Source organism: Bubalus kerabau, chromosome 1 (assembly GCF_029407905.1).
Source record: "Bubalus kerabau isolate K-KA32 ecotype Philippines breed swamp buffalo chromosome 1, PCC_UOA_SB_1v2, whole genome shotgun sequence".
NCBI lineage: Eukaryota > Metazoa > Chordata > Mammalia > Artiodactyla > Bovidae > Bubalus > Bubalus kerabau.
In genome coordinates, this window is record NC_073624.1 from 132,704,771 (window position 1) to 132,723,504 (window position 18,734).

Sequence of the window (18,734 nt, forward strand, 5' to 3'; positions counted from 1 at the left end):
AGAAAAGGTGAAGAGCTAGAAAAAACACCTTATAAACTTCATATTATGGAAAAATTTTAAACCTATGGAGAATTGGAGAAAATAACTGGGAATTTAGAAATACTCTCTGCCTAATTATAGAGATAATATGTGTTCATTGTTACAAAAATAAAATATCTAGCTTGATAGAAAAACATAAAAGAAAATAAAAACCACCTGTAATATCAGTATGTGTGTTTATGCCCAGTTACTCAGTCATGTCCAGCTCTGTGACCCCGTGGACTGTAAATTCAGTACCAAGACATACTTGCCATTCACATATTTTAATTTATATTTCAGACTAGTTTTCTGTATTTGGGTTTTTAAAATTAAATTGGGATTATTATTACTCCATACTATTTTATAATTTGCATTTTTTAATACCATGAGTATTAAATATTCCGAGACATGGTTTTAATAACTTTGTACAAATTTATTCTATACATAGATCACTGTTTGCTTAATTTAACCTTATTCCTAGGCATTAAGGTTGTTTTCAGTTTTTCTTTCTCTTTTTTGAAAAGCTAAATTTTAATTTGTTCTGATAAGACAGAACCCATAGTTAAGAATAAATTCCCTTTTAACCAATACTCCAAATTTCTATTTTTTTCCCCCAGAGATAACCACTTACACTAGTTGGTGTATGTCTTTCCAAATCATTTGTTATGCATTTATGCGTTTGTGTATACTAGAAAACTCAATACTATTTGTATGTGTGTATATTTTAAATTTAATGGTGTCATATTAATTTTATTTTTCTACTGAATAGTATTTTTGGAGATGTTTCCATATTTGTAGATATTTATACACAGTGTTGTTGTTGTTGCTTTACCTATTTTTTGGCTGCTTGTTGCATGTAGAATCTTAGTTCCCCGACCAGGGATCAAACCCATATCCCCTGCAGTGAAAACAGAGTCTTAACCACTGGACCACCAGGGAACTCCCCACACATGGTGTTTTTTAGCTGCCACATAACATGTAATAAAATGGACATATTATAGTTTATTTAGCTGTTTCCCTATTGATGAGTATTTAGGCTGTTTGTGACTTAAAAGTGTGTAAATCTTGGATTTTCTTTCCAAATATTTCTGCAAACAGTGTCTTATCTGCTTATGTGGGGTTAAGTTTACTCAGTGTTAGAAAATCAGGAGTTTACTCAGTGTTGGAAAATTCACCAGAGTGTTTATCAGATTGAAACAGAGTGAAACAAGGAAGAAAGATTTCAAACAGGGAGAACAGGAGGACACCAAGGTCCTCGGGGTTTAGTGAGGGTTCTGATCTGGCTCGGAGGGGCCAGGAGCTATGGGCTGAAGTAGCTGTGGTCAGAATTGAGATTGCAGCGAGAGGGCCCTTCTCAACAGAATCCTAGCTGTGCCGAAGCTGGGACATGGCAGAGGAACAGATGGAATATTTGTTGAGGGCCATCATGTGCCAGAAGCTTGATGTGTGATCTATGCTATCATCTGGTCACCGGTGAAGCAGGGTTATACTACTTTCAAATGAGGAAACTGAGGCTCAGAGTTTAAGGAACTCAACTCAGTTCACACCACATTTGAACTTTGTCTGACTTCAAGTTCTGTTTTATTTATACCACATGCCTTTTTATGAAATCCCTATATCCTTTTGTGTCTCTGTCCTGTATCTACTGCAGTGCCTTGCACTTAGTAAGTAGTCAAAAGGTATTTGGTGAAGATGGTGAAGAAAAGGCAAATTTACTATTAGGAAGCAGGGATTCTGTAACTCATAGCATTGACATGACTTTCTCTTGTTGCAGGAGTACCTCCTAGCTGGGGCAGATATCATTGAAACAAATACTTTCAGCAGCACTTCTATTGCCCAAGCTGACTATGGCCTGGAACACTTGGTAAGGATTTCATTTTTGCTTGTATCTAAGATAGTCCTGAGCATTTACTATTGGTAGTTGCTAGTGAGAAAACCAGCCAAACCTGCCAGGTCAAGCTAATGTCTAGTTATCTGTTGTTTGTGGTCAGACAGAGGAAATGGTTGGAATCTCTTTGGCTTGTAACCATAACAGCCCAGTCATTTTCCAGCTGGTTTCTTTTGTGGATAAGGGCTAATCAAATAAAAATGATGTTATTATGCAGTAATTGAATAAAAGCATAATGATTGGCCATGTGTGCAGTTTTGTGAAGCCTTTTTAAATTGAGTGACAGATCTGGTTTCCTTTTTTAAAGAAATGGTGGCAAAATACATGTAACATAAAATTCACCATTTTAACCATGTTTAAGTGTGCAGTTCAGTGGCATTACATATATTCCCATTGTTTGCTGTGCCACCATTACCACCATCTATCCATGGAACACTTCATCTTGTAAAACAGTAAACTCTGTACCCATGAAACAATAATTCCCAATTTTCCCTTCCCCCAGCCCCTAGAAACCACCATTCTGCTTTCTGTCTTTGTGAATTTAGTTCCTAGCGGCCTCATGTAAGTGGATTATCAGTATTTGTCCTTTTGTGACTGGCTTATTTCACTTAATGTCCTCTAAGGTTCACTCATGCTGTAGCATGCATTGGAATATCCTTCCTTTTTCAAAGTTGAATAGTATTCCATTGTATGGATATACCACATTGTGTTTATTCATTCATCCACTATCGGATACTTAGGTTGGTTCTACCTTTTGGCTGTTGTGGACAATGTTACTCTGAGCACAGTGTACAGATAATCTGTTTTGCATCTGTGCTTGCATATCTTTTGAGTGTATACCCAGAAGTAGAGTTGCTGAGCTATACAGTAATTCTGTTTAATTTTTTGCAAAACTACCACACTATTTTCTGCAGTACCTGCATCATTTTATATACCCACCAACAGCATACAAGGGTTCCAGTTTTTCCACATCTTTGCCAGCATTTGTCCTGTTTCTTTTTTTTTTTTTAATAATTTTATTTATTTATTTTTGGCTGTGCTGGGTCTTCGTTGCTGTGCAGGCTTTTGTCTAGTTGTAGCGAGGGGGAGGTCTGCTCTCCAGTTTTGGTGCTCAGGCTTCTCATTGCGGTGACTTCTGTTGCAGACACAGGACAAGTGCAGGCTTCAGTGGTTGCAGCTCCTGGACTCTAGAGCACAGAATTAATAGTTGTGGTACATGGGCTTAGTTGCTCTGAGACATGTGATATCTTCCTGGTTAGAGGATCAAGCCCGTATCTCCTGCATTGGCTGCTGCTGCTGCTAAGTCATTTCAGTCGTGTCCGACTCTGTGCGACCCCATAGACGGCAGCCCACCAGGCTCCCCCGTCCCTGGGATTCTCCAGGCAAGAACACTGGAGTGGGGTGCCATTTCCTTCTCCAGTGCATGAAAGTGAAAAGTGAAAGTGAAGTCGCTCAGTCGTGTCTGACTCTTAGCGACCCCATCGACTGCAGCCTATCAGGCTCCTCTGTCCATGGGATTTTCCAGGCAAGAGTACTGGAGTGGGGTGCCATTGCCTTGGATTCTTTTCCACTGAGCACCAGGGAAGCCCTGGTTTTGTTTTTGTTTTGTCCTCTTAGCAGGCATCTTAGTGGGTGTGGGGTAAAGGATCTGGTTTCTTTTTAATCAACACAATGCTTCCATATTCAGTTTTTGTAAACCTGATGAAAATAGGTGGTAGAGGCTGAGATTCCTATTTCTGGGTAGAATTTTTCCCAGACTTGCCTCTATGTTCAGGCATGTAGTCCTGAGTGCCCTGACACTGATTTCCCTCAGTGTTGGGGCTTTGTGAAATCACTTGCCTTTGGGGTTATCAAGGGAAAATGAAATTGTGTCATAATTACTTTTGTGTTATTTTGGGGCAGGATTGGCAAACTTTTTCTATAAAAGGCCAGGCAGTAAATATTTTAAGCTTTATTGACACATACAGTCTCTGTTGCAACTGCTCAACACTGGCATTATAATGCGAGAGCAGTAATAGCACGTAAATGAATGGGCTTGACTGTATTTCAATAGAACTTGTGGACACTGCTTTGGACCTTTGTGTATGCTTGCCTTTTAGTCATAATGAGAGGGTTCATGGCCCTTCTCCAGATCCTCTAGAGGTTAATAATCTACAAAAAGTGCAGACCCACTGTCTCTAACCATTGTATGGTGAAAGGAACCAGGGCCTGAGGGAGTTGCTAAGGGAACTGCCTAGGCAGGTGGTGACAGAGCTGGTTCTGGAACCCAGGTGTCCTATCTCTGAAGCCTGTGATTTTCCCATTACTGTTTTTTTTTTTTTCTCAGCGTATTTCGTGACATCAGCTTATTCTGATGTGCCAGATGTCCAGAGATTGCCAGCTAGCTCATGGTTTTGGGGAGGAACGTAAAAGTAGTTCCCAAAGACTTGCCTTTCCTGTTGCCTTCATTTCTGGGGCAGCTGGTAGGCCTTATTGGCTAAGATTTTATTCAGACCTCAAATTAATTCACTCTGCATTTTCTTATTGAATAAAATTGAGTTTTAGAAGGTCATGAATTCCTTACTTATTTTATGGAAGAAAAAGGACAAACTAACCCTTGCCATTGATGTATTAGGCCTACCGGATGAACACGTGCTCTGCGGGAGTGGCCAGAAAAGCAGCCGAGGACATAACTCTCCAGACAGGTAAGGAACCTTGTTCTCCTTTTTTTTTTTTTTTTCTTTAAAAAACAAAACAAAAAACCAAAGCTGCTTCCTTTGACATTCTTAGCTGTAATAATCTGTGCTTATTGCCCTCTTTGCTTCCGCGACAGCTGGCCTACAGCAACACTGCAGATGCCATCATGTATTTGTTTGTAGGTAACTTCCCTGCAGTTTCATAATCAAGCATTCAGCATCTCTCTGAATTGACCCCGTCTCCATCGGTCTGTCTCCTGCTCTGTGTTTACTCGATGTTATATCTTAATTTTATAGCTGGTACCATGGATTCCCCATGCGTTTACAGCTAAGATGATCTCTCCACCTTCAGAAGCACATCTTCAGGTTACTGAGGCGCAACTGACTGCTGTGGTCATAGTGGTGATCATTAAGATATTTGATCTTATCCCTTTTAAGCGACCCTCATCCTTGAGGTTTTCCTTACCTAGGTAAAGAGAGATTGTCTTTGGAGTGTTTTCCACTTCATGCCACTAATGTCTTTGAAGGCGCTATTGTGTAGCACAGAAAAGAGGGTGACAGTAGAGTCAGTCTTGCTGGGATTTGAAAAATGGCTCCCCAAAATAACTCACCTCCTGGCTGGCTGCCACAAGAACACTTGGGCACCAGCTGGAGGGGAGGCTTTGAGGGCGGGAAAGGGATAGAAGAAATATATGGAACCCCTTAAGATTTGGAAATGTGAAATTATTGCCAACAGGAAAGATGTAAAGCAAAATTGTTAGGAAGTTAGACACAGCATACTAATGAAGACTGAAGCAATTTATAGGAACTCTGTTTCTGAGAGATAATGTTAAATATGGAAGGGCATAGACTATTGCCCCAATAGAATCACAGGGCAGAGGATATTCAGTCAGCCAAAGCAGGGAAAGATAAGAGTGTTTTTCTTATACCAACATTATTGTCCAGCTTGGCGGGGGGGGGTGGAGGGGCTGGATAAACAATATTGTAACCTGCTAAAGGCTGGGTTATCGATTGGTTGGTAAATGGTAAAACATAACCATTTAGTTAAAATCACCACAAGTGATGAGCAGTGCACCCCCTGCTTCTGTTATGATATGTAAATGAACACAACATGTCAGGCTCTTAGGAGCACCAGGACTCTAGCCTAAAGGAAAGATTATTCAGGAGTTCTTAAAGAGCTATTAAAGTAAGATTGGATCTCCTTCATACTTTAATTTCAGGCTTTGTAATTATTCATTGTGATTTAATATTTTCCCCCTGCAAAGGCCCTGCAATACAGCAGTGGGGAGCGTTTCAAGATCAATGCTCTTGTGAGGAAATTTTGCAGAACCTATGTTTATGACCTTCAAGGTTTCTTAAGGGTAGGAAGAGAGAATTTGTCCAAGCATAGCTGTGGTGATGCTCCCATGGTAACTCAGATGGTAAAGAATCTGCCTACAATGCGGGAGACCTGGGATCGATCCCTGGGTTGGGAGGATTCCCTGGAGAAGGAAATGGCAACCCACTCCAGTATTCTTGCCTGGAGAGTTCCACGGAGAGAAGAACCTGGCGGGCTACAGTCCATGGGATTGCAGAGTTGGACGTGGCTGAATGACTTTCACTTTCACGTGGCTGTGATTGAGAGAAAAGGATTACTAACTGAAACTCTTTGGAGCCAGATATGAGAATTCAGGTTTTTTGCATTGGCTTGGAGGTCACATGTGCACATACTTCATGTCTCATAATTTCCCCAGTGGGGTCCAGGACGGCCCTCATAATCAAATATCTATTTGCAGTAAAATCTATGAATTGTCTACTAAGTGAGTAAAAACTATAAATAGCCTCTTGTAGTTCAGGTGAGGTCAAGTTTTGTTGTTGAATTAAGGGAAAAAGTGAGGCTTTTGTGCTTTCTGAATATCAGAGTGATGGACAAAAGATTGTATTCCTATGTTCTAGGGAAAATCTGATGGCCTATTGACTCACAACAAAAAGGGCAAGCTATTTAGGCGTTTCACACTTGTTTTTCTTTTCCCAAAGGAATTAAGAGGTATGTGGCAGGAGCTCTGGGTCCAACTAACAAGACACTCTCTGTGTCGCCATCTGTGGAAAGACCAGATTACAGGAACATCAGTGAGTATCATATACAATCATTGACCTTGGGCAAGTACCTCGGTGTTTCAGTAGTCTTTACCTCTGTAATATGGGGCCAGTGCCAGCTTCTGTTTAGGGGTTGTTGTGACTTAAGGGCTTAGCAGTCCCTTGGATGTGGGAGACATTTAAATAAAAGTGAGCTGTTATTAGTCATTGGATTAGTATTATTTATCTTGAGTCTGCTTTCAAAGATCCATGTTGTTGTGTTTGGGCTTCTTTATCAGCTGTGGAAATAAAACCAATCAAAATGAAACTTCAAACTGAGAAGTTGAGCAAATACAGATACTAGGCCTTGGTCAGTTTATAGAGTAGCCTGCTAGACCTCACTTTATTTGTCAGGGAGCAGTTATAAACAGACTACCATCATACACCAGCATCTGTAAGCATACTTGCATTGAAATTTTATGAGAAGGCTAGAAATCTAGGTCAGTTTTAAGCATTAGACTGGAAAAAAACAAAAAGAATTAAACGGTCAGAGCCAAATAGTAATACCATGTGTGGTAATGAATTCTGTGTCAAAGACAAGTTCAGGCAAGCGTGATTTGTAGATTTTGGTTCCAGACACCACACTTTTCCACTAGGACTTGCTCATTTTGGGCGGACTTGTGGCTGGAGCTTCTTTTGGTCTTAGTGTGGCAGTGGAGAGCTTTCCTCTCTTGCACTATGTAAGATGAAGTAGGCTACTCTATTGAATATATGTGCATCTTTCCTTTCCTGCGTGAGAGATAAAATGGGGAGTGGGATAACCTCTGAGATGTAAATAGATAAGACATTTTTAACGAAAAGTTTACCCAGGAGTGATTGTACCCTTTTGTGTTTGAGACTGAAATTGCACACCAGCCAGGTTTCTTCTCTGACAGAGTTGGTGTCAGAGGACAGGCGCAAAATCGATAGAACCACATTTTACCCCAGAGGGCGTGAGAGAATGTGACTCGACCAGTCATGAATCCACATCAGTGTGACATGTTTCTCTAATTATTCCTCACACTCTTCCCTGAATTGATTGATTAAAACCATCCCTGGAAAGATCTGTTTTAAAGATCTTAAAGTAAGAGCCAGGGCTCAAGAAATCATGTCCCTCCCTACCCAGTCAGTGTCTTGTTCTCTGCTCACATATGGGAAGTGAGCCTGTGTGCAGAGTGTTTAGGAGTGTCTGTGTTTAGTTTGCTGGTTTAACTTCCATCACTGCCATGTTTCTTATAAAATGTGGTGTTGCCCTTCAATTGTGCATATAAACCAGCAATAGGTAGTTCACCTGGAACCAGGCCTAAATTTGGTGTGTCCTGGGCTTTCAAAGGATATTGATGACTGATGTCCTGGGTGTGGTTGGTTTTCTGCAGCATTTGATGAACTTGTTGAAGCATACAAAGAGCAGGCCAAAGGGCTTCTGGATGGTGGAGTGGATATCTTACTCATTGAAACTATTTTTGATACCGCCAATGCCAAGGTGAGTTAAAGGAGGAAAAGGGGGCTGATCTGGGGTGCTGGTTGGGGTGCTTCCCTCATGAAGTGAGGAAATATAACATATTATTATTTTATATAAAGAACTTTTTAATTATGAAACTGAATATTTTCATGTATAGCTACTGTATGTGCATGGATGCATAGGTCAGATTATATATGCACGATTCTAAAATTCAAGATAAATGTATGGAATAAAAAGTAAATATCCTCCCTGCCCCCATTCTCTGGGTATCTAGCTGTCTTCCTGAGGGACAACTGCTATTCCTGGTGTGGAGGCCCTATGGAGATTCCATTCAGAGAAAAGTATATGTGTGAGTGTGCGTATGTGCTTGTATTCCTTACATACGTACAAAGGTACGTAGTGTGTGGAATAAAAAGTAGCTATCCTCACGCATACATTTTTGACAGTGTCTCTGAGTATAAATTTCTACATGTGAAATTGCTGCGTTAAAGAGTCTGGGCACTGTTACTTTTGATCTCCACCCTCCAAGATTGTACTCATTTATCCTCCAGTCAGCGAGCAGCCCACAGGAACGCTGCTGCTTTCACCACACCCTCTCTATTGAACTTTTTGATCTTTTCCACTCTAATAGGTGAAAAATACTACCTTACTATAGTTTTTATGTATGCAGTATCTCTGTCTGTGGGTTCAGATATGGAAGAGCTTTGGGCATAGAGGACCTTAGTTTCTGGTCTTGGAACTTAAGAAAACATGGACAGTACAGATTAACACAGCATTCGTGTCTTTACAACCCATTCTAGCTCATATTCTTTTTTGCAGTGACATACACTGTTGGTTCGGAGAAGGCAATGGCACCCCACTCCAGTACTCTTGCCTGGAGAATCCCATGGATGGAGGAGCCTGGAGGGCTGCAGTCCATGGGGTTGCTAGAGTCGGACACGACTGAGCGACTTCACTTTCACTTTTCACTTTCATGCATTGGAGAAGGAAATGGCACCCCACTCCAGTGTTCTTGCCTGGAGAATCCCAGGGACGGGGGAGCCTGGTGGGCTGCCGTCTATGGGGTCGCACAGAGTCGGACACGACTGAAGCAACTTAGCAGCAGCAGCACACTGTTGGTTCATGTACCTACCTTGTTTATGTGAGGCGTAGAAGTAGAGGCTTCATATTTACGTCTTTTTAGTTTTGATTGAGAGAAGGAAGAAAAAGAGTAGCTCTTCAGCTCTTCCTCAGGGGAAATATTAGTTCATGGGTGGACTCCAGTCAGCGTTTGTTTTGTTGTAATATGTACAGTGGAAGCACAAGCTGGAATCAAGATTGCCGGGAGAAATATCAATAACCTCAGATATGCAGATGACACCACCCTTATGGCAGAAAGCTAAGAAGAACTAAAGAGCCTCTTGATGAAAGTGAAAGTGGAGAATGGAAAAGTTGGCTTAAAGCTCAACATTCAGAAAACTAAGATCATGGCATCCGGTCCCATCACTTCATGGGAAATAGACGGGGAAACAGTGTCAGACTTTATTTTTGGAGCTCCAAAATCACTGCAGATGGTGATTGCAGCCATGAAATTAAAAGATGCTTACTCCTTGGAAGGAAAGTTATGACCAACCTAGATAGCATATGCAAAAGCAGAGACATTACTTTGCCAGCAAAGGTCCGTCTAGTCAAGGTTATGGTTTTTCCAGTAGTCATGTATGGATGTGAGAGTTGGACTATAAAGCTGAGTGCTGAAGAATTGATGCTTTTGAACTGTGGTGTTGGAGAAGACTCTTGAGAGTCCTTTGGACTGCAAGGAGATCCAACCAGTCCATCCTAAAGGAGATCAGTCCTGGGTGTTCATTGGAAGGACTGCTGCTGAAGCTGAAATTCCAATACTTCGGCCACCTGATGCAAAGAGCTGACTCATTTGAAAAGACCTTGATGCTGGGAAAGATTGAGGGCAGGAGGAGAAGGGGACGACAGAGGATGAGATGGTTAGATGGCATCACCGAGTCAATGGACATGGGTTTGGATAAACTCGGGGAGTTGCTGATGGACAGGGAGGCCTGGCGTGCTGCGGTTCATGGGGTCACAAAGAGTCGGACATGACTGGGGGACTGAACTGAACTGAACTGAATATGTACAGTGTTACCTTGAGAAGGGGGTGTGGGTGTTGTATGTCACATGGAGGACTTGTTTCTCCTCCCCAGAGAGCGTGATATGTGTCTTATCTGAAGAGGCCTTGGTAAAAGGAACATTCTGATCAGCCTGTTAGACTGTGACCTTTGACACAGTCTCTTGGTAACAAAGATGTCCTTTTTCTCCCTGGCAGGCAGCCTTGTTTGCAGTCCAAAAACTTTTTGAAGAGGAGTATGTTCCCCGGCCTGTCTTTGTAAGTCCTAAAGTATTCACATGATGAATTTTGTGTGTTTTTTTCTTTTTTTTTTTTTTAATATCATCATTTTGAGGGTGGGGTTTTAGTTTTCCTGACACAGAACTTTTGAGAGTATTGATCATCTTTAGGAACCAACTATTTTAACTTCCTCTCTTTACCTCCCTCCTACCACCACTTCAGACCAATAGTAGTCTTATCTGTGGAAATGTGAAGACAACGAATCTAGAGGTGGTTGGTGAAAGGCAGGCTATTCCAAGGAAGCCTGGCTGAATTGGTCCCCAGAATCAAAGGCTCACTGTCTCTAGGACCCAAGGAGGGACGGACTTGAAGCTGACCATGAAGCGTCCACCACCAGAGACAGCAGACTGCCAGTTCACTGATGCATTAGGCAGGCCCACACTGCTTGCTGAGAATAGATTAGAACTCACAAGCGTTGTTAGACGAATCAGGTGTTGAACAGCAAGAGACCAGGATAACCTTAAATGTCTGTGGAAAGTCCTCTCCAATGGGACTGGTGGTGTAAATCCTAAAGCTTTTTTGGGCACTGCTTTTGCCTCCCTGACTTTCCCTTTTCTCTGTTTCTTTGGCTTTCCAACCTCTCCCCTGGGCACTCATCTGTTTCCAACCATGGTTAAACAGTGTTGCCTTAAAGTTGGAGTACTTCAGTTCTCTTTCATGTTTGTTTGTTTTTTTTTTTTTTAAAGCTTCTTAATTTTATTTTGTTTTTGAGACTGTATTCTTAAGTCTATGTGGTTGACTGAGTTTACTTTTTGAATTCAGATTTCAGGGACAATTGTTGATAAAAGCGGGCGGACTCTCTCTGGCCAGACTGGGGAGGCATTTGTCATCAGCGTGTCTCATGCAGACCCACTCTGGTGAGTGATCATTCTTTCCTGCCTCCATTCCTTTTGGGGTTCATCTCTTCAAATGACTACAGCCTGTGACCTGGGAGTGAATTGCTTCTTCATATTCCCTCGGTATCACTTGTGTGAAATATTGACTTTCCTTGAGGTACATTCTGACTGCCCTGAGGACATCAGAAGACAACCTAAATGAATCAATTTGAGTTACTGGGAGAGTTCTTATACTCCTTGGACAAGCCAGGGAGTTGCCTTTTTGTCTGTGAAGGTTCCCCTTATAGTTTAAGACTGCCTTGGCCCAGTAAAAACACTTTAAATCTATTATCAGCACTTAAAAACAGCAAGGTTTTTTCACTCTCTGCTTGTGGAGCAACCAGAAACAGCCTAGCTTGGAATAAGGTGAAACAGCCTAATTTGGAATACAGTAGGAATTCTAAAACTTAGATTTTTATCTTTAAAATTAACATGGCTGGGATTTTCCTGGTGGTCCAATGGCTAATACTCTGCACTTCGAATGCAAGGGGCCTGGGTTCAAACCCTGGTCAGGGAACTAGATCCCACATGCTGCAATTCAAAGTTCTGATGCTAAACCAAAGATGGAAGATCCCGAGTGCAGCAACTAAGACCCATCGCAGCCAAAAATATATATAAATATTTTTAAAAATTAACATGGCTTTTGCATTGTATTTTAAGATATCTCTATATTTTTCTGATCAAAATGGTGATGAGATGGAAGCTCTTAGAGTATACACAGTTTCTTCCTGTGCCTTGTCCATGCCTGGACTACTACTGCCTGGAGGCTGTGCCTGCCCTGCATTCTCACCCCCACACATGAGCCTTTTAAGTCCATCCCTAGGGTCCTCTCCACGGACCCTTCCCTCACTTACCAGCCCAGGTCAATGTTCTTCTCAGAGTGCTCTGTGAACTTTTATTATAGTGTGGCCATAAAAATAAGAGTCGTAGATGTTTATTGGGAGTTTGCTGTGTGCCAGGCTCAGTTCTAAGTGCTTTATGCTCTTTTAATTTTGGCAACAACACCTTGAGGTAGCTGTTTGCTCTTCAGATCTTTTGTTTATTTTTTTTGAGTTGGGTGGTTTTCTTATTGTTGAGTTTTAAGAATTAAAAAAAAAACCAACAACTTTGAATACCATATATGTGTTTTATAAATATTTGCTCCCAGCCTATGGCTTGTCTTCTTATGCTCTTAAAGTCTGCTCTTTCATTGGACACAGTTTTTAATTTTAGTGAAGTCCAGCTTATCAATTTATTTTTCTTTCATGGAACCTGCTTTTGGTACTGAATCTAAAACTCATTGCCAAACCCATGGTCACGTAGATTTATCTCGTGTAATCTTTATATACATATTTATATCTTTAATAGTTTTGCAATTTACAGTTAACCATGTTGCATTAATTTTATGAAAGATGTAAGATCTGTGTCTAGATTAAGTTGTCAAATGGGAATGTCCAGTTGTTCCAGCACTATTTCTTGAAAAGATAGTCCTTTCTCCATTGGATTGCCTTTGCTTCTTTGTCAAAAGTCAGTTGATTATGTTCCTAGAGTCTATTCTGCTGCATTGCTCTGTGCTGTCATCAATGCCAGAGATTCCTTTAGCTTTTTAATGCATCTTGAAGTCGGGTAGTATCAGTCTTTCAACTTTGTTCTTCTCCTCCAAGAATTGTATTAGCAATTCTGGGTCGTTTACTTCTTCATGTAAACTTTAGGATCAGTTCATTGACATTCACAAATAACTTGCTGGATTTTAATTGATGTGTGTGAATGTATGTAAAATTGGGAAAAATTGAGGTCTTAAGTATAATAAATCTTCCTGTTCATGAACTTAGGATATATCTCCATTTATTTAGATCTTCCTTGATTTCTTTCATCAGAGTTTTGAAGTTATACACAAGTATTTCATTTGTTTTGGTGCCATTGTAAATATGTTATGTAAAGTGTTATGTTTTGTATTTCAGATTTCAATTGCTCATTGCTAGTGTTTAGGTAAACAATTAACTTTTGTATATGAACCTTCTACTTTACGGTTTGGGTTCAAAGAGCATTTTAGATGATTCTTTGAAATAGTAATAGATAGTCTTACCTGTGAACAAAGACAGATTTGTTTCTTCCTTTCCAATCTGCATACCTTTTATTTTCCATTTTCTCTTAATTCCATCTTAGGACTCTCAGCATGACCTTTAGCAGGAGGTGAAAGAAGTCATCCTTACCTTGTTCCAGATCTTGTGCGAAAAACATTTAATTCTACATCACCAAATAGATGTGCTTTATCCAGTGTGAGAAGTTTTCTTCTGTTCCTAGTAAACTAGGAGTTTTTTTCTTTTTTATCACAAATGGGAGTTGTGAATTTGTTAAATAAACTTTTTATTGTGGAATAATTTCAGATTTGCATAAAAGTGGCACACATGGTACACAGAGTTCCTGTGTGCTCTTCAGCTAGTTTTTTTTTTTAATCTAGTTTTTTCTAATGTGACATCTTGCATTACCTGTGATACTTTTAGCAAAACTAAAAGCATATTACTGTTATCTAAACTCCACACTTTATTCAGGTTTCAAGTTTTTCCACACTGTTCTTTTTCTCTTCCAGGTTCTAATCTAGTATATCACATTGCACTAAGAAATCATAATAAAGGGAAAAAAAGTTAAATATGAAAAAATAAAAGATGACATAGTCCCAGTCAAGTTAATTCTTGAATTCCTGAAGGCCTTGGCAGCTCCCGCTGAGAGTGGCTTTGGAGGGGTTTTAGCAGCTCTGCTTTGATCTGTTTTGAGTTGCAGTAAGTTTCATTTGCAAAACACAGAGCTCCTTGGTTACAAGTAAACCCACTTAATTTATAAGAGGACAAATTCTAAGTCCAAGATCAAGTCTTGGTCTTCTAGACTCCCAAAGTGGCTTCCATATACAGTTAATATTCCATCTACCTGCAAGATCTTCCTTTTTCTTTCTCTTCAGTATTGCTTTCCAATCAATGTTTATTAGTGGTGGTAATTTGCAGATATTTTTGTTCGTGGTATACCAGTGATGAAACTGAACTTATTTTTTTATTTATAGTGTGGATCCTTAAGCTGTAAGATCATCTGTTGGAGACATGGGCAGAAATATTTAGTGCTGCAGGGAACATCAGTGAGGTGGCTTTGACTGGAGCTGAATTAAATGTGCTTCAAATCAAGAGATTTATTATCTGCTTGGTTTTAAATATACTCCTTTCCTCATCATAACTTTGTATGTGTATAAATATTTAGAATAAAAGAGGGTGCTTCTAATCTCTTCTTTTTGTTTTTCAGCATTGGATTAAATTGTGCTCTGGGTGCAGCTGAAATGAGACCTTTTATTGAAACAATTGGAAAATGTACAACATCTTATGTTCTCTGTTATCCCAATGCAGGTATGTGTTTCAGGGGAGTCATACATAGGAGAATCCAGATACACAAGACCTGAGTAGATAGGGAAGCAGATCTGGATTAAAAGAGTTTGTTTTGTAGATCTTAGGATATAGTCAGCTTTTAATAGGAATTTTTTAAATGAAGAATATTTGGGTCTGGACAACTGTTTCCATCTAGATATAAAAGAACAGTTTGGCTCAGCCTGAAAGTGTCAGAAGTGGACAGAGCTTGGGGGAATGAAGCCTCATTGCTTAACTGACCAGTCTTGGGATTGGTGGCAGTGCTTGCCATGTGGGCATGGCCAAAGGGATGGGCGCAAAGACCCTGTGTGAGAGCCCTCTTTGTTCTACTGTATCAACAAATGAGCAGATAAAGAACCTGTTACTTTTCCTCTCTTTAAGTTAGGACTTCAAATTTATGGTATATAAAAATTCCTAAGATAAATGTAGACAATTTTTAAGCTGTCCTTTTAATATTGATAATCCATCCTGGGTTAACCAGATTTCCTGGTGTATGTTTTTGAGCATTAGGAATAGGATAACTAGAAGTGGATAATAAATAAAACAGGAAATTGGGTGATTAGATGCTGAAGTCTTGGGAAAACTTACTTGAAAGGGGATGGGCTGTGTTTTGGTTGTTTTTAATTGCATGCCTGGTGCTTGATAGTTCAAAGGATGTGTGGTACTCCCTCAAACCTTGCCCCCTGGCAGCTAGGTGACTAGAATTAATTTCCTTTATAGGAAGGGGAGGGCTAGAGGTAGAGGAATTCAGTCCCATGTAGTAGTGATGCTTTTCTTTGAAATGGAAAAGAAATAATGGATATTTATTTTCCTCTGTGATTTTGTTGTTGTTTGATATGTTGTCTCTGTACTTATGTTCAATATTATGAATTCTTACTTTTTTAAGTAATCTTGCTTTAATTTTAAATAAAAAGTTTTCTAACCTTTTAACCTAAAGCCTTTACAAATACTATGTCTGTCTGTGAAGATTTCCAGTAATGGTTGAAATATGCTTTCTTAGGTCTTCCCAATACCTTCGGTGACTATGATGAAACTCCCCACGTGATGGCCATGCATTTAAAGGTCACGAATCCTCTTTCACTTGGTTTTTAAGAGATAAAGAAATGGAATTTTTGATTTAGAATATTTAGACGTAGACTTTGCCTCTAAAGAAAACCCAATATGTATATAAGAAATAAAAGCTTAAGATGAATGAATATGATGGAGGCAGAGGAAGGGGCTTGCTGTCAGCATCCCTCTCATAGTGGAAACAAGTGGATTCTCAGTGAGGTCAGACCCAAACTAATTGAAACTCGTCCTCTGAGCCCTCCCAAGTGGTCTTCTCCACCCACCAAACTGCTAGGTGGCGTTGACATCTCTTTGCTCCCCATTGTCATTGCCCCCGCTCTCCTTCTCTCCATACACCTTCCATCTTTGAAGTCCTGGTTCACAAAACCGTATTGCCCACAAGTCCTCCTTATTTCTAACCCTTGGGTCTCTTTTCCTCATTCCTTGGATTTTTAGCTTCTGGCTTATTGACATTGTCTCCTCTTCTGACTTAATTCTTATGATTTCAGTACCTTATGTAGATGCTCTTTTCAGTACTGTCACTTCTCAGTTCCTTGAGTTCCCTCTCGGTTATCTTTTCCTTCAGACCAGCTGTGGTTAAACTCCCGACCCACATTATGCATTATGTAACCTCTATCACTTGCGATCATTGGAGTACTTGAAATGTGGTTGTTGTGACTGAGGAACTGAATTTTTGGTTTTTTCAACATTTGAATTTAAATTTAAGTACTAATAACTTAGATGTTATTGGACAATACATTATTCAGTTCACATTCATTCTGCTCAGCATATGGGTAAAAGAAATTTTTATTATGATCAGATAGGCAGATGTCTCATTGCATTTCATCTGAACTGTTCTCTGCTTTTAACCTTGTATCTGAGTATTGTGAAGGCTTTATATCTAGAGTCAAATATGTTTAGCTCGCTTTTAAATGTAAAATTAGTTATTCAGGAAATCTTAGAATTAATGCTGAATTGATGGTAAATTGATGGTGGTGAACTTAGAATTCAGATGAGCTCTCTGAAACTTTTTCTAAATGCAGGATTTTGCTGTTGATGGCTTGGTCAACATAGTTGGCGGATGCTGTGGTACGACACCAGATCATATCAGGTGATAATCACTTCTAAGTGTTTAATTTTTTGTTATGGGATGAATTGTGTCCCCCTCAAAATTCATAAATCGAAGCCCTAATCCCCAGTTCTGAATATGACAGTAATTAGAGGTAGGGTGGTTAAGCAGGTAATTAAGATAAAATGAGGTCATGTGAATAGATCCTGATCCAGTGTGTGACTGGTGAGGACACAGACACACACAGGAGGGGACCCTGTGAAAGCACAAGGAGAAGAGGGTCATTTAGAAGCCAAGGAGAGGAAACCAGTCCTGCTGACGCCTTGACCTGAGACTTCTAGCCTCCAAAACTTTGAGAAATGAATCTTGCTGTTTAAACTCCTCAGCCTGTGGTATTTCATTATGGCAGTCCTAGCAAACTAGGATACTTTAATTTTTATAAAATACAAAAATAATAAAATGAAATCCCATGTGCCTAAGGAGAAGGCAATGGCACCCCACTCCAGTACTCTTGCCTGGCAAATCCCATGGATGGAGGAGCCTGGTAGGCTGCAGTCCATGGGGTCCCTAAAGTCAGACACGACTGAGTGACTTCACTTTCACTTTCCACTTTCATGCATTGGAGAAGAAAATGGCAACCCACTCCAGTGTTCTTGCCTGGAGAATCCCATGGACGGAGAAGCCTGGTAGGCTGCAGTCCGTGGGGTCGCACAGAGTTGGACACGACTGAAGTGACTTGGCGGCGGTGGCGGCATGTGTCTAAGATGTAATTTTCATAATTTTCAGCATTTTGCTATTCTTATTTTATCTATTTTGTAACTTCGTTTTCCCCTTTAGACTATTATAAGCAAATGCTAGCTATCTTAACACTGTAGCTTTAAATACCTGATTAATATTCCAGTGTTCACTTCCAATGCTTAAGGAAGGACAGCTCATATGTGGAGAAATACCTGCCTCCACTAGATTCTTTCATGGACAGAAAAGACAGTAAGCGGCAAGCACCTAGAGGTCAAGAAGAGTATCTTCACCTTGCCTGGCACAGTCACCGCTTAATCCAAGTTGTTGAGGGTTAAGGAAGGGAGTGTGAGACAGGACATGGTGAAGGGTATGGTTAAGTCCCTGCAGTTTCATGATTAATCCTCTTATAAAGAGGGTTGGAATTGAAAAACAATTGGAGTAAAATATAGTTGAGGACTGTTTCTGGTTTTTTTTTTTTTTTTTCCCTAGAGAGACTGATGATCATATTTTGAGCTAGTCACCTGACTGTTCTGCGTCTGTTTCATACCTATAAAATGTTCACTTTGTGAATTGCCTAATGTTGTGCTGCTTTTGTTGACCTCTGTGATAGACTCTATTAAGAGTCTATAATTTTTTAAACATCTTTTAAATACTATCTGAAAGCTATTAATAATTGAGGATAGCTTATATTTGGATCTCTTTTTGTTTTTAAGGTTATTGCCTCCTTTATAGGGCTTCCCTTGTGGCTCAGCTGGTAAAGAATCTGCCTGCAAGGCAGGAAATCTGGGTTTAATCCCTGGGTTGGGAAGATCCCCTGGAGAAGGGAAAAGCTACTCCCCACTCCAGTATTCTGGCCTGGAGAATTCCATGCACTGTATAGTCCGTGGGGTCACAAAGAGTCGGACATGACTGAGCGACGTGCACGTTCACTTTCCTCCTTTATAAAAAGAGTTGCTTCAAAAATACCTGTGTGTGTGTGTGTGTGTGTGTGTGTGTGTCTGTGTCTGTGTCTGTTTATCTATCTCTGTATATGTATATTTGATGCTTTTATTTTGTCATTCACATATTAATTTAGGGGGCTGTAGTG

The 18,734-nt window shown here is 40.1% G+C and overlaps 1 protein-coding gene across 3 annotated transcripts in view; it reads left to right on the forward strand.

Moving 5' to 3' along the window:
* MTR (5-methyltetrahydrofolate-homocysteine methyltransferase) overlaps positions 1-18,734 on the forward strand; it is a 123,354-nt gene that overhangs the window by 17,779 nt on the left and 86,841 nt on the right. For all 3 annotated transcript variants that reach the window (XM_055588981.1, XM_055589000.1, XM_055588989.1), the window contains exons 3-11: positions 1,793-1,882; positions 4,521-4,590; positions 6,598-6,690; positions 8,052-8,158; positions 10,452-10,511; positions 11,295-11,389; positions 14,675-14,775; positions 15,794-15,855; positions 16,884-16,951. In XM_055588981.1, the coding sequence (XP_055444956.1) occupies positions 1,793-1,882; positions 4,521-4,590; positions 6,598-6,690; positions 8,052-8,158; positions 10,452-10,511; positions 11,295-11,389; positions 14,675-14,775; positions 15,794-15,855; positions 16,884-16,951 (746 nt within the window). The remainder of the gene's footprint in view (positions 1-1,792; positions 1,883-4,520; positions 4,591-6,597; positions 6,691-8,051; positions 8,159-10,451; positions 10,512-11,294; positions 11,390-14,674; positions 14,776-15,793; positions 15,856-16,883; positions 16,952-18,734) is intronic.